This window comes from Canis lupus, chromosome 7, assembly GCF_003254725.2.
Source record: "Canis lupus dingo isolate Sandy chromosome 7, ASM325472v2, whole genome shotgun sequence".
Lineage (NCBI taxonomy): Eukaryota > Metazoa > Chordata > Mammalia > Carnivora > Canidae > Canis > Canis lupus.
Window position 1 is genome coordinate 32,933,359 of NC_064249.1, and position 15,846 is coordinate 32,949,204.

At 36.7% G+C, this 15,846-nt stretch overlaps 1 protein-coding gene across 5 annotated transcripts in view; it reads left to right on the plus strand.

The window, feature by feature from the left end:
• EXO1 (exonuclease 1) overlaps nt 1–11,694 on the plus strand; it is a 31,744-nt gene extending 20,050 nt beyond the window's left edge. For 3 of the 5 annotated variants that reach the window (XM_025430521.3, XM_049112371.1, XM_049112370.1), the window contains exons 12-15: nt 2,450–3,008; nt 4,827–4,928; nt 7,432–7,625; nt 10,563–11,694. In XM_025430521.3, the coding sequence (XP_025286306.3) occupies nt 2,450–3,008; nt 4,827–4,928; nt 7,432–7,625; nt 10,563–10,704 (997 nt within the window). In that variant the 3' untranslated portion in view covers nt 10,705–11,694. The remainder of the gene's footprint in view (nt 1–2,449; nt 3,009–4,826; nt 4,929–7,431; nt 7,626–10,562) is intronic. The other 2 variants (XR_007411951.1, XM_049112372.1) reach the window with 2 other exon arrangements.
• Nucleotides 11,695–15,846: the final 4,152 nt, after the last annotated feature.

Consider the following 15,846-nt stretch of genomic DNA (forward strand, 5'->3'; position numbering starts at 1 on the left):
ATTAAAGAGGGTGGTTGGAAAGGGTCAGAGGGAAGGAATAGATATCAAATATCATTACAAAGAATGGAGCCTCTATCTTCCCTGTGGGCCGAGGCTTGGAGCATGGGGGCAACTATTGCTGTCAGCCACTCCTATCACTATTCCTGCCAAAACATAAGTCTGCAAAAGGATGCTGACAGAGAGAAATAGGCAGGGGGCCAGTTCATGGAAGATTTGTAAGCCAGGCAAAGGAGCTTCTAGTCTTTAGAGGTGATAGAAGATATTTGGAGGGTTTTAGTCAGGGGAAGAGTATGATTTGATTCCTGCTTTTGATAGACCATTCCAAGCGTGCTGTGAACAGTGGATTCTAAAAGGCCAGAAGTGGAACAGAAAAATTGAAACGCTCATTCTGATTCTGCGTGTACTGCTCACTCTCGTTGAACATGCTTACTCCCAGTGAAATGATGAAAAAGGAGGTTACAAACAATGAAGAAAGCCCTCTCTAGAAAGTTGGCTTTCCTCACTTGCAGGAACTCTTGGAACGTGCATTTCATTTTTCCATGTGGATGAAAATAAAATTTCCCTTTTCTGTCACTTGATGTCCAGCTCTTCTCTGAGGACAACTGATGAGGGCCATATTTGCACATGCCCATACAACTGGCCTGGTCACTGCACAAGCTTAATGAGATACCTGTCCAAAGCTTCACATAATCCGCTTTCTGTGGTTTAGGTAGATGTATTACTAATAAATTGTTAAGAGATCTTGGAGAAATGATTTTTTTTTCTCCATCAGTTTCCTGTGAAATAACTGTCTTTGATGTAAAATTTTCTGACCTGGGTGGCATAGCAACATCTGGATATTAAAATTAGTTTTCTTAATTTTCAAAGTTGTTGAATATACTTTTAGTCCTCACAGCAAAATTATGAGATATTCAAAGTCGATGTTATTTTCTCTATTTTGGGTTAAGACATTGAGACTCTGAGAGGTTAAACAACTTTCCCGGAATGGTTTACTTTGTACTGGTGACACAGAGGTTCCTAGGCCTCGTCAGCATGGTGGATTGAAAGGAACACATGGTCTCATTGGCCTGAATGTGAATTCATTATCACCTCACTGTAATATGATTTATAGTTAATATAATATTCCACTTCACTACATTAATGTAATGCAACAGGAGGTAATATGCCAAAGGTTGTCTCCATCTTGTCTGCTTTTATGGAAGTCTGTTTTAACTCTTCTTTATTACATAGATACTTATCCTAGACACCTGCCAGTTTATCTTTTGAGACCTAGAAATATAAATATTTCTGGGAGGGGTTCTGGGTTTTAATTCTACTCTCTAGTTGATTAATTTTATAATCTTGGGCACTGTCACTATAACTTCTCTTTGGACTATTGGATATCATAGGGGTTCTTACTTATATAAAAATGAATTATATGGACAAATCTAGGAGCTGCTGTTTTGTGCTTAGTGAATAGTGCTAGTAAGACCTTTCCTCCCATGGACTGCTTCCTTCCTGGCTTATACCCACACTTCACTGTGGGATTTGATAAAGGAGAGAGGGGATTTTTACCCTCCAGCATGTAGTACATATTCTCTTTATTATCTTGGATTCGTACTAATGCTTATTGAGGAAGTAAATTCTCTTTAGGCTTCATATTTATCTGATTTATCTGAGAATTTCCTTTTTAACCAAAAAACTCTGAGTACATCTTCTCCACAATGATACTGATCTTTCTTTTGTATTGGAGTGTTTATAAGTGATTTTTTAAAGCTGCCACACTGTCAGTAATACCTCTTATCAATACAGAATTTATTGATGTGAAAGTCGTAACCTCAATATTTCAAATAACATAAAAGTTGATAAGGTATTTATTTTAAAAGCCAGTAGGGGATATACCAGTACAAGTTCCCAGATAATATGCTACTAGGAAATAAGCTAAGATAAAGAGTACTGTGTAATTTCTCTTATTTTGCTTTTACTGAATAAGAGACAGTAACTGTAAATTGTCCCTTCTGTTGCATACCTCTGTAACTCTTCAAGTATCTGACTGTTAGCCATTAGTGTAGGGGCTGTGGAGGACCTGACAGCATGGATAGTATCTGTCCTCAGGGAGCTTCTAGTCTGTCTGGGAATTTATTAAATAAAGGTTAGGGGGAAGAAGGCCTATGTCCTGTTTAGGTGTAGATAAAATATGCATTGGATATTCCAAGTACATGTATGTAGAGACTGACTGCTTTTAGGAAATCCTATCTACAAATTCATTGTGTAAATAAATTTTTAAATGTGTAAATGTTGATACAACCAAAATTTAAGCTTTCAAGATCTGTTTTTGTCTTTATGAAATTATGATATTTATAGGATTTTGCTTGAAAAATCGAGAACATTTTTCATTTTCTGAGTCTTATCGCCTTTGTGAGGAAACTCTAAAATATGTATATATTTCTTCTGCTGTTTTTCCTGTTAGGTTTTTTTGCAGTTCTCTGGATTCTGCCGACTGTGTATCTGTGAAAGCAAGCAGTGAGACCCTAGGTGAAAGTGCTGTCACAGAGAAAGAAAGCAGTCTGAGTGAATCAGATTGTGTAGATGGCACAAAGCCAGCTGGTACGGACGTAGCACCTAATTCACGTGATCCAGTTGCGGACGAGGCAGCTGTGGTGGCTGACGAGTCTCTATCTTCTGAGACCAGCAAGTTCACCAGGACCATTTCACCGCCCACTCTGGGAACACTCAGAAATTGTTTTAGCTGGTCCGGAAGTCTTGGAGATTTTTCACGAACTTCAAGCCCCTCTCCCAGCGCAGCATTGCAGCAGTTCCGGAGGAGGACTGATCCCCCCACCACCCTGCCTGACCGGAGGGAGGTGTCCAGTATGTCCCAGTCAAGGAGCGATGAGTCAGGCGATGAAGCGCCTCCCTCACGGCTTGCAGCTTGGTCTCCACAGTCTCAGGAAAGCACAGCATTATCGCCACACAGTTTAAATGCATCAAAACTTTCTCAGCCTTCTAGTAAGGATTCGGATTCAGAGGTAAGTTATGTTATGAAACCTTTGTTTTCAAATCCATATGTAAGAGAAAATAGGGTGTTAGATAATTGGAGAAATCCTGCCTACATTTTGGAAATAATTGGCTGTCTTAATTTTTTATTCTAGATCTTACTGTGTAGAAAGTTCACATTCTTTTCATCTTAAGGACTTCTCTGTATGTTTCATTTTTGTGTATGGTTTACCTAACTGTATTTCTGGAGTCACTGTGTGCTCCATGAATAGCTATCTCAAGTTGTGCACAGTTAAGAAAAGACCTAAGCAGAATGATATACATTGTAATAAATTTAGTATCTAATTCCTTAATATACTCTTGAATTGAGATAACATAAAAACCTTATAAGAGGGACTACCCAGGTGTCCCTGGCTCAGTGGTTGAGCATCTGCCTTCGGCTCAGGGCGTGATCCTGGGGTCCCGGGGTTGAGTCCCACATTGGGCTCCCTGCATGGAGCCTGCTTCTCCCTCTGCCTGTGTCTCTGCCTCTCTCTCTCTCTCTCTCTCTCTCTCTCTCTCATAAATAAATAAAATCTTAAAAAAAAGAGAGACCTTATAAGAAGTGGCCTTAGGAATTTGCTAGTGTTCATCTTAAGCTTTAGTACTTAGAAATATGTTTTCAGTTTACAGTTTACTCTTCTTAATCTTGCTGATTTCCCTTTCTAACAAAACAAAGTAGTAATACATGTGACTTTGTGACTCTGTTTTAAGTCAATAAAAGCATCCTAACCATTGTTTTCCTTATTTATGAAATACCTTCTAGTCTGACCTAAATCACAGCTTCAGATAAGTGCTGCCCATAAGCTCCCAATGACCTTCTATTTTAAAATGACATGCTGGTCTACTGGCTTCCTACACATCTGAGTCACCTCAGACTTACCAGTGTAACATACTTTGTTTTATCTTCACCAACTCTTGATTACCAAGTTGTAAGAACAGTGATAGCCACAGTACTGTGTGGCAGAACTTTGATTATCCTGAACATTGAAGAGTAAATAATAAATCTGGATAGCTTGTATTTATCAAAAAGGAAAATATTTTATTCTGGTTTCCAAGAGAAACTTGAGTTGTATTGGACTCAAACTGAAGGGAAAAAAGCTAACTTAAAATGTGAGAACAAATTGGTTTCATTTGGAGAAAGCTGAAATCAGTTAATATATTGAATCCAAAATCTGTCCCATGTGGTATTTAAGTTTTGAAGAGTATGCCAAGCCAACCCCAGGGCTGCCTTTGAGACTCAGGCTTTTCTTTTTCCTTTCACCTGCTTTGGCTTCGATTCATCCATACTGGTCCTGAACCCCCTGTTTCTCTTAATGTAAGTGCCCCCATTTTAAAACCATCATTTTCATGTGGTGGTTCACGCTACATTTGCTCTTGACTCCATGCGGGTGCCACCACAGTTACTCTGTGGTCAACAGCTTGCAGAAAAAGAACACATCACCCCCTATGCTGGAGAATACTCTCAGGTCTGGTGAGCTCCTTCAGGCTGTTCTTTTTCCTTTTTCCAACAGACCTCTTCCTCTGACTTCATAAGCTTTTAGCCCTGTGCTGTCGAGAAGCCTTCCTGTGCTGACTGAACTTTTCCACATTTCTGACTTCTGCATCACCATTTTTTGTATCTCTTGCCACAGGCATAGTTTATTCATTTTCTTTTCATCTTACTCCATGTTGTATACTTTTCTGAGAAATTACATTTTTATTTATACTGATTTTCTTGTTTTACTTGTTTAATGTTGTGATGAATATGGATTATTATAAAAAATTCACAGTAAAAATCTTTTTTTTTTTTTTAATCTGGGGGAATCTAGGACTCTGACTGCAATATGAAGTCATTTGATGATCTAGGTAATCCAAAATCCAAACCGCATTTATCTCAGTTTTTGAAAAAAGACACACTTCTAAGAAACAAGGTAAAACAAATTTTTTTTACTTTCAAAGCATTGTATGTTTATTATCAGAAACTGAGAAATATCAACAAAATTAAAAATTAAAATGCCTAAATTTTTATTTATAGAAAAAATATCTACTTTCAATCCTATTAGGGTCATGTCTATGCCTGGTTATAGGTGGTGAAGTTGTGAAACCCTTATCTTCTCTTGCAATAGAAAGATCTTTTTTCTATGTGCTTCTACAGCATTACTTAAAATGACTGAACAGGTTGCAGTTGTATGAGTTTAGCTAATTCCATTATGTTTGTCATTTACCCTAAACATATTTTGCTGTAGCAGACAGTACTGTAATCAAGATCGTGCGGATAGGTATTTGTGCCCATTCTTGATTGCTTCATAGAAATGAACTCCATGGAGTGGTATTACCGGTCCAAAGGCACATAACAATTTAAAGCTTTGATATATGTTGCCAAAAGACCTGCTAGAAACCATATACCTCATAAGCTAGGGTATTTTTTAAATTAAAATATATAAGTATTTCTTTGCATAGTAAAAGCTCACAAGTGAAAGCATATTTTATATACTATTTCTCAGAAATGCACAAGAGACATAAACAATACAAAAGAAAAACTACAAATGGTTGATTAATATATAAAAGTATATTTACCTCATTAGTAGTCAAATAATACAAATTAAAATAATGAAATAGAATTTCTTACCTCAGATTTTCAAAAAATATTTTTAATTGTACTCATCTTTATGAGTGTATAGTGAGAAGATAATCACACATTAATTGTATATAAATTGCTCTGCCTTTTCAGGAAAGCAATTTGAATGAGTTTAAATAATTCAACCCAGTAAGTGCATTCTAGAACTTGAGTCTAAGGAAATAATGAGAATTTAAGTACATTGAATACTTATCTTATATTGGTTATAGTAGTTACAATAGTGGAAAATTGCAACTAGCCTAAATATCCAAAAATAAGGGAGTTATTAAATACATAATTGATTTTAGTTCTTGGGTGGTGGGAGTACAGGTGAATTTTTCTTCTTTGTTTTCTCATGTTTTTCCATAATGAACACTTTGTTTTTCTAATAGCATAAAACCTTTTTAAAATTTCAGTAAATGGTCTGCAAATCCATTTGAAAAAAGATCCCCACCTCACACTATATAAATATAAATCCTAAATATATTAAAGATATAAATGTAGAATATATAAATATAAGACTATTTTTTAAATCTTTGGGTGCTAAAGGCTTTTTTCAGACATACACTGCCTTGGAAGGGTGTCCATATTATTTTTGAGTAAAAAGGAAGAACATGAAGCAGTATGTATGGCATCATATTTTTGCTTAAGTACTCAAAATATTCATGCACACTGTATGTTTACATAATCATAGAAAAAGGTCTAGAAAGATACCAAATTATTTGCAGTGATGGGACTGGAGATGTAGAAAGTACTTACCCAAAAGAAGTTATGCCTAGACATTAAACTGTTGTCTCTTTATTATTATTATTATTACTATTATTATTATTATTACTCTCAAGAGTTTTTGTCAGGGTTTTAACTGTCACATCTGTTTTGGTGAAAATTCCCCAGATGGACCTTCCCCCTTGCTCCCCAATATCCACCTTTAATATCTACAATGAAACTCACCTTGTTTGTTGTTGTTGTTAAATCTCAAACCAGTTCTTCTTGAACATTTTTTATTTTCATCTACTACATAAAGAGTCTCTTTGTCATTTAGTTTCAAAATCTTAGGGTCTCTTTTCTTTGTAACTGCCAGCTCAATCCTTCTGCAGAGGGTAAAGGAAAGCAACCACACATCTGTACTTAACCAAATTCTAACGTTTCTTTCTTTGCCTTCTTTCTCACTCTCTCTTTCCTCTCACCAACACCCTGAGTCAAGATTCCATCTTTCACATGCAGGCGTTCCGGTTCTTTATACCTCCTCTATCAACTTTGTCAGTTTGAAAGCCTTGTTTTATGTACCTCACTCTTACTATCCTAATGACAACAACAAAACATTGATGTCTCCATATTCCCCACAGGATAAAAAGTAGCCCTTGGATAGAAAAAGCTAACTGTCAGTAGAGATCTGTTTGAATAACAACCTCTTCGGAACGCCTGGGTGGCTCAACGGTTAAGCGTCTGCCTTCAGCTCAGGGCGTGATCCCACAGTCCTGGGATCGAGTCCCATATCGGGCTCCCTCCCTACATGGAGCTTGCTTCTCCTTCTGCCTATGTCTCTGCCTGCCTCTCTGTCTCTCTCATAAATGAATATAAAGTCTTTTAAAAATTAAAAAAAAAAAAAACAACCTCTTCAAAACAAAATTATCTGCATGTGAAAAGGAAACTATCCAAGATACGTTATTAAGTAGAATCAAAACATATTAGGTTGAAGAAAAACATTTTTACATGTTGCCTATTGGTTACTTTTCTATCTTAATGTGCAGAGAATAGTTTGAAATTAGCTAAAGGTAATTACTTGAACAGTGTTAAAAGGGGTATTTACTCTGTAGGTTCCTGGGCTGTATAAATCTAGTTCTGTGGACAGTCTTTCTACAACCAAGATCAAGCCTCTAGTGCCTGCCCGAGCCAGTGGGCTCAGCAAGAAGCCATCAAGCATCCAGAAGAGAAATCATCATGATGCTGAGAACAGGCCAGGATTACAGATAAAAATCAATGAGCTGTGGAAGAACTTTGGATTTAAAAAGTGAGTTTCCTTGTTACTTACTCTAAGGATAAATTGGGTCGCCTGGGTGGCTCAGTCAGTGAAGCATCTGCCTTTGGCTTAGGTCAGAATCCTGGGGTCCTAGGAACGAGCCTCACATCAGACTCCCTCCTCAGTGGATAGCCTGCTTCTCCCTCTCCCCTCCCTGACACTTGTGCTCTCTCTCTCACTCTCTGTCTCAAATAAATAAAATCTTTAAAAAAAAAAATGATAGGGTAAATTTTTTTTTGTAATTTCTTTCACTTTTTCCCAATTCTTTCTGTTTTCATAGGAGTCAGTTTTGTTTTCTCTTACCCTGAGAATTATTTTCCTTTATTCTCTTTAGCTGACACTTTTTAAGTATACTTAACTTCAACGTCTATACCTTCATTTAGTGAAAAGATGACAACCTAAAAATCCTCAGTTCTTGGTCTGGCTTTGGGGTCTGTTAAGCAAGTGACTTTTTCTGGTCTAAGTGTTTTGGCTTCCTTCCTTTTATAGCTCCGGATTGTAATGAAAATAGAGTTATCTTAAACATAGGGGTGGGCGGTGCATGGAGCCTGCTTCTCCCTCTGCCTGTGTCTCTGCCTCTCTCTCTCTCTGTGTGACTATCATAAATAATAAATAGAAATTTAAAAAAAAAAAACATAGGGGTGGGAAGGTAATGCTGTCTCATATTTCTTGATTTAAAGCAGTTTGTTTCTCTTAATGATCACATCTGAAATGGGGAGAATCATCACTTGCGGGTGATGAATGTGTCAGATTTCTAATGCATGAGGCAAATAGTGTTTTAAAAGAGCTGACCTCTATATACCTACCTTGTTTGAACCACAGGACTTCCTTCTGTTAGACTGCAAAGTTAGTCTCAGAGTAGCTATGATTTATAATTATTTATAAGTATTATATTTATAAGTACTTATAAATACTTATAAGTATATTTATAAGTACTTGTAGTTATAAGTATGTATGATTAATTTATTCTCCTGTTCTTCTCAATAAAGCAAATGTGCTAAGAATAGAGAAACGGAAAGTTACATGGGTGATGGGATTAAACCTTACCTAGTAGAAATGTCACTGTCAGATTAGATGGTACGAGTGGAAACACTATATAAATAAACGAGTGCTGGATGGTTATTTTTATTTTGTGTTGTGTAAGGTCTGGGATTAAACCATATAGCAGCAGTTCTCAAACAGTTGATTTAACTGTCTTAGAATTTAGAGTGGACATTTTCAAATATTTATTTTTAAATAACAATGACAAACCCATATTAAAATCAGTAGTGTATTATTACCAAAAAAATAACCTTTCCAAAACAAAAAAAAATGAAAAGTGTCTTTTGTTTTTTTTTTTTTTTTTAACATTTTTGCAAATCTTAACTGTGGTTTAATAGGGCTAAGCTGGATTCTTCGGTCTGCTTCTGTGTTTGATCTGATGATAGGTTGTTTTGGTTGAAGTATAGAGAGAAAATCTGGGTCTGCACATATTTGTGGTTGGGAAATGTATAGTTTAATAGACATTTTATTCAGCTGTAAATTTTCTACTTTGATATCATACCAAAATTCAACAAGTGATGGTTTCTTCATAGTTAGTTGTAAATTGGATATGAAACCAAGTCAACAGACTTCTATTCTGGGTTGTGTTCCAGTCTTGGTCCTTAGTACACCTTCAGTGCATCTTTTCCTCATGTGTGCATTGGTCATTTAGAAAATGTTGGTTTATTGAGTTGTTAATCTTCCAAAAGTTGACACATTTCATTATACAATATAAAGACATCACAGTCTTAGCACAACAGTCTTTAGGTATTGGGAAGCTGTCAAGTGGTGGATAAATTTTCCAAAGTTTTCCAAAATTCTAACTTTGACTTGAATTTTATCATTGGCAACAAATACTGTTAATTGTTCCCTTGGGGGTAACAACAGGCCCTCTTTGTTCATTTTAGAGAAGCCCTTTGCCAAATACCTAAATTTGAGTAACCATGGTGTCAGACATGTTTTTTTTTACTTGCGATAACCATCATGCTTCAGTACTCATGGTGTGTTTCCCAGTTTTTCATAGAGTACTAAGAAATTGAAAGGGTTGAGATTTAATTAAAATTAATGATTTTTATTCATCAAGAACATTCGTAAGTGAGACTGACTTTTTTTCTTTTCTTTTTAACTTCAAATACATGAAGCTAGAGAAATACAAGTGCTGCTAGTATTTCTCATGCAGTTTCAGGCTAGTGTCCTGATTCATGCTGAGTCGCCAGTAGTTTTTATTCCATTTTCCTTTTGAATCATTAGTACAAATGTTAACCCAGTGGAAAAGGCAGATAAAGTCTAAACATTATTATGAAATAGTTTTCATCTTGTAAGCAGTCTGAAAGGGTCTTGGGAATTTTTAGGGACCCATGGACCATACTTTGAGAACTGCTAACTGAAGAGAAATTGAGGTGCAAAAATATTCCTAAATGCCTTTTAGAAAATTAGACTTTCTTGGATTTTTGTTGACAGGAGCTAGGATTACCTGTGTTATCTTCATAATAGGATAATTTTGTAGCCTTAGAACTCCCTTCTAGCCAAAAAAACAGTTGGGAGGAGGGGGGAATAAAAGGACTTAAACCTTATTCATCCCTCACTTGGCTTGATTCTTAGACTTGAGGGTGCTAAGGGCAAAGGAACTAATGTTTCTTTATTGGAATTATTCTGCCTTAGCTAGCACATATTTAATAGTGGCCTTGGACCTGCCTTGAAAGGTGATTTAGGAAGCACAAAAGGGAGCTGAGGAAAACTCAAATTTTATTGGGATACTCAGAGGAGAACCTGAAGGTGTCATATATTCAATTAAGACAAATTGAAAGGTCTTATCCTCTTCTATACCTCTCTTTTGCCTCTAATGATACTATTCTCTAATAATAATAATTCCCTAAAAACACCAATTCTTTTTATTATATTTTGCAGAGATTCTGAAAAGCTTCCTTCTTGTAAGAAGCCAGATCCCCTGTCACCAGTCAAAGATAACATCCAACTAACTCCGGAAGCAGAAGAGGATATATTTAACAAACCTGAATGCATACATGTTCAGAGAGCAATATTCCAATAAATGGCAGCAGCTGGGAGGCTGTTGCCTGCAAGAAAATACCAATTTGAAGTGCTGTTTGGGAATGCAGCGATTACCAGACTGAAAGATTTATTTGTAGATGTATGCCATTTTTTAAATAGAGTATATTTCACATATTAACTATATAATTATTTGTTCAGCTTTTTATATTTTCATAAGAAGCTAAGTAGAGAAATAATTTTATATTTGACAGTTTATGGAAGTTTTGATGTTTTGGGGCAAGTCCCCTAGAATTTATAAAAATCTACTCTAAAGGTTTCTGTCATGTTGTCAAGTATAAGGATGATAAATGAAAAGCCACAATTCTGTAGTCAGTTTATCCTGGAGGGAATCACTATATTTCTTCAAGTTTTAAATTTTACCCCTTGCCTTTCCTGTCTCTTTCAGGATTGATTTGAAAATAAAGTTGCTGGCATGGGCCGGGTGGCTGGAAAGATTAAAGATCATTGAACATGTGGTGGGACATTGCTCTGTTCTCCTTGAAGGATTTGCATGGGCTACGGATTGACAGTGAAGGAAAACTGCTTTTAGCCTCCTGTGGAAAGAACTATTTATGTTGTTAATATTCTTAAACTTCAAAATAGCCTGTTTTCCCTACTATGTCTTTTTAAAGTATGGACTTGAAAATCCCCTAACTAGAGCTATAGGTGTGATTGTAAGATACTAAAGAGTCTATGATGTGTACAATCTGCAAAGACATAGACAGGCACCTGGAAAGAGAACCAGCCATGCAAGTGAATATGGGGAGGGAGAAGAGAGAGCAGAGGGGGGAGGGGAAGGAAAGGAAGGATGGATCTGGCAGGAGACAAAGGTGTTACCTGAGATACAGAGGATAAAGTAAGGGATCCAGAGTATTTTAATCTTTAAATAAGATAGTAGAGGACTCTTGGATAAAGAGAATGAAACAAAAAACATAAGTTGTAAGAAACAGCATAAAAATGTTAAAAGAAATAAAGACCAATCTGAAAAGGACCCAAAGAACACAAGTAAATTTGAGCTTTCTATGAATGTTTCCTAAATAAAAACCAATCTGAAAAGGACCCAAAGAACACAAGTAAATTTGAGCTTTCTATGAATGTTTCCTGTTATAGAACAAATTAAGAATGTGACTCAGACATTGTCTACAAATGTTTATCTCCTCACCCACTTAAAATACCACTTAAATGACAGAAAAGGAGTAAAACAGTATAAATCCATAAAGGTTAACAGAGGAAGAGACATCAGGCAAGGAAACAGATGGATAAGTGGTAAGTGATTTAGCAAAGAAATGAAATGATCAATTCTGTAGTGGTAGAAGCCAACAGGAAGCAGACGTTTAGATGAGCTCAGTAAATGGAGACTTGCAGCTTCCTCCAAAGCCAGGGCCTCGAGCAGAGTCTGAAAATGGAACTGGCTGAAAACTTTCAAAAGCAGTACAGGAGGAGGGAAAGATGGCAGTGGGCTGTAGTTTTCCTGTCTGCAAATCCCCATATAACCACAACTAGATAACAAAATTTAAAACCTGTGAACTGCATCACAACAAATTTAGGTGATGGTAACCTTAAATGACAAAATATAAGTGGGTAAAGACAAGCCACCAACAGCCACAAGATAGAGATGTAGAGGAAGGCAATAGGATATCGATTGGACCTGCACAGCAGATCTTGTTGGAACGAGGCAAGGCTTTCCCATTCCCACAGTGAATTAGTACAGGGCACATCTGAAGGAACTGACTGGTCTGGTCCACATGAACTGTTGGAACTGATCTGCTGAGTTGTCCAAGGCTCATGGGACAGGATCCCCCACAGAAGAGAAACTGGTGAGAGGAAGATCAAAATTGAGCAGAACAGGAGATTGAAATACAAGTAGGAGGAGGAACAGGTGACCAAGGACTCTCAGCAAAATACCCTGTCTCTGAACACTTAAAGACAATAGATGTTTGGGGCATCTGTATGGCTCAGTCGCTTCAGCAGTGGACTAGATTTTGCCTCAGGTCTTGATCCTGGGGTCCTGGGATCAAGTTCCCAGTGAGGTTCTGCAATCAGCACAGAGTGCCCCCCCCCACAACTGCTCTATAAATAAATAAAATCTTTTTAAAAATTGATGATCAAAAATAAAAAAAATAAAAATAAAAATTGATGATCAAGAAGCTTCCGTGAACTATGCTTACTTTTCAAAGAAAACTAATTTTACGAAAAAAGAAAAGTTTTCAAATCAATGTCTTATGATGCTAAAAAGCAGGATAATATCTTTACAGATACTGAAAATTACCAAAAGCCCACAAAGATGAAAAACTGTCCATTTGAAAATGTGGTAAAAGTTATTAAGAAATGATACAGAAAAAATGATAACAGTATATGAAGGAAATTTAGAACTGGAAAAAAGATAGGGTAAGTTCCGAATAAGCATTAGAAAAAAACATTTCAAAAGTTAAAGCTAAACCAGAAGGAACACAACAAATAAATACTATAGATAATGCCCTAAAAGATGGGAGGTAGAAATCTGAGCAAAAGTGGGGGGAAAAAAAGATTAGGAAGTGACAAATATTGAAGATAGGGACAGAAGGTCCAATATGCAGATAGTAATAGTCTCTGAAAGAAAAAAAATTCAGAAAACTAATTTTAAAAATTAAGCTTTTTTCTTAAAGTTTACTTACTGGCAGCCCTGGTGGCTCAGTGTTTGGCGCTGCCTTTGGCCTGAGGCCTGATCCTGGAGACCTGAGATCGAGTCCCGCATCAGACTCCCCGCATGGAGCCTGCTTCTCCCTCTGCCTATGTCTCTGCCTCTCTCTCTCTGTCTATCTCTCATGAATAAATAAATAAATCTTTAAAAAAAAAATTGAAGCCAACTCCAAACTGAGTTCAGAGCCTGACACAGGGATCCCGATCCTGAGATCACCACATGAGCTGAATACTTAACTGACTGAGCCACCCAGGTGCCCCATAATGCACTCTGTACTCAAATATTATTGATCCAAAACATGCAACACTAAGACCTAAGTAACAAAGTTAACTTAAAAAAAATGAAATCTTGGGGTAGGCAAAAACAAAGTGACATGTAAGGAAAAAGATTATCAGACTTCACCATTTGTGCTTGAAGAAAATGGAGTAACATTTGGAACATAACTCTAGGGAAAATGCAAGAATTGGAGGAATAGTGTTCCTTTAAATTCTTGAGGAATCAGAAAATGAGCTCCATTAGAAAAAACAGTAACTAGAGAAATAGCACCATAAAGACTAGTGGTGGGCATTAAGTGTAGCCTACACAATTAAAATTTAGAGTTATAAAGGAGAATATAGTATGCAATTGCTGTATATCTACATGACAGACAGTATAACTAAAAAAATAGGAAAATGTAGAAATATTTGGCCTAGCTGGTAGTTGATAGTGTTAGACAGGTATGTAATATGGGGTAAAATAAATGGACGTTTGGGGGAAAAAAGCCTTTTTAGTGTTCCAATAATGAAAAAGAAATGAGATCATATCACCATGTTGCAGCACCTGGTGGATTAATGGATTCAGACGTTGAGCATCAGCTGCTATTAATATTCCAAAAAGAGACAACCAGACCCGTTATGCCCCTTAGTGAAAGAACTCTGCATCCTCTATAGCCTTGCCAAGGGATGGGAGGGGAGTCTGATCATGCCTCTGGGTCCAGCTGCCAAAATGCAGAAACAAAGAGGATAAAGGAACGTGTGGAGCTTACGTGTGCAATCAGCACAATCCGGACTGGGAAACCATAGGTTCAATACCCGGGGATTTTTAACAGATAAATTGAAAGGAATGAGGGAAATTCCATATTTTTTCTTTAAATGGATAAAATAGATCATTTAGAGATGCACACATTTAAATTATCTCTAGATAATTTAGAAATGCACACTTTGTTGATAAAAGAATAGAGATAAAAAAAGAATAGAGATATACAAAGAAGTAATGATTATAAAATTCAGGATAGTAGTTACTCTAGAGGAGAAGGAAGGCATTGATTGATGCTAGGGACAAGCACATGGAGGGGATTCTGGAAGTGGCTGGCAAAGTTCTACTTGATGGCTATGATGTATAGCAGGATTTGTCTTATAACAGCTTATTAAGCTATCCATATTATAAAGTGTTAATCTATAATGACTTAAGCTCTTTAACTACTTTGGTTTTCTGTTCGTTTTACAATATTTTTTTTAAATAGCAACTCACATTGAAGATGGAATTCATTGTTAGATGCACCATTATTTTAGTTTTATCATTGAAATAAAAAAATCTATTGAGACTGTCCACTTTAAGACACTATTTTCAAAAATGTTACAAAGAATACCTTAGAATAGATGACATACGGCAATTAGACACCACAGATATCTTGTCACTCATGCACAAAATCCAGCAACTAAACTCACTTCCCAAAGGCTTGACACTTTCTCTGGGCAGTCAGCACCAGAGAGCCTCTGTTCCTGAAAGACCTGGAACACAGTGGGGAGAAAGATGGCATGTGCTGCTGGAAAGAAGGAATGACGTGAGTATAGGCTAGAGTATGACCCCTCCCCCCCATCTCCCTATTTAGCTCCCATTCTCACTTTCCCTGCTGGGATCCCAATTATATTGTTAGACTCTCAAAATTGTCCACACCTCTTAACACTGTTGTGTTTACTTTCTACTCTGTTTTTCTCTGTTTTCAGGTCTTTTCTACAGATCCGTTTTCAAGCTTACCAGTTCTTTCCTTGGTTCTTTTATTACTGTGTTTTTGGGTTTTATTTCTAGTGTTTTTATTTTACTCTTTTAGTGTCTGTCTCTCTAGTGTCATTCCCCAATCTGCTCATGTGTGTTTTCCACTTTTCCCACTAGAACGCATATTAGCCATATTTACTTTAAATTCCTTGTCTGGTGTTTCTAACATCTGGGTCATCTCTGAGTCTGGTTCTGTATCTTGTATGTTTGACAGTTTTCTTTTGCCCTGTTTATTTGTGTGTGTCATAGTTTTTGATTGAATGCCATCTGTTGTGACTGAAGTAATGTCTGCCTGGAAGTGAGGCATTGGTAAAGACTAGTCAGGAGTTTAATGGGGTTGGATTTGTTGTTACTGTGATTATTGTAGGTGCACCATGGAGGTCCTATTCCTCTAATGTTGTGTGTGGTTGGGTGGTGCTCTGGTGCCAG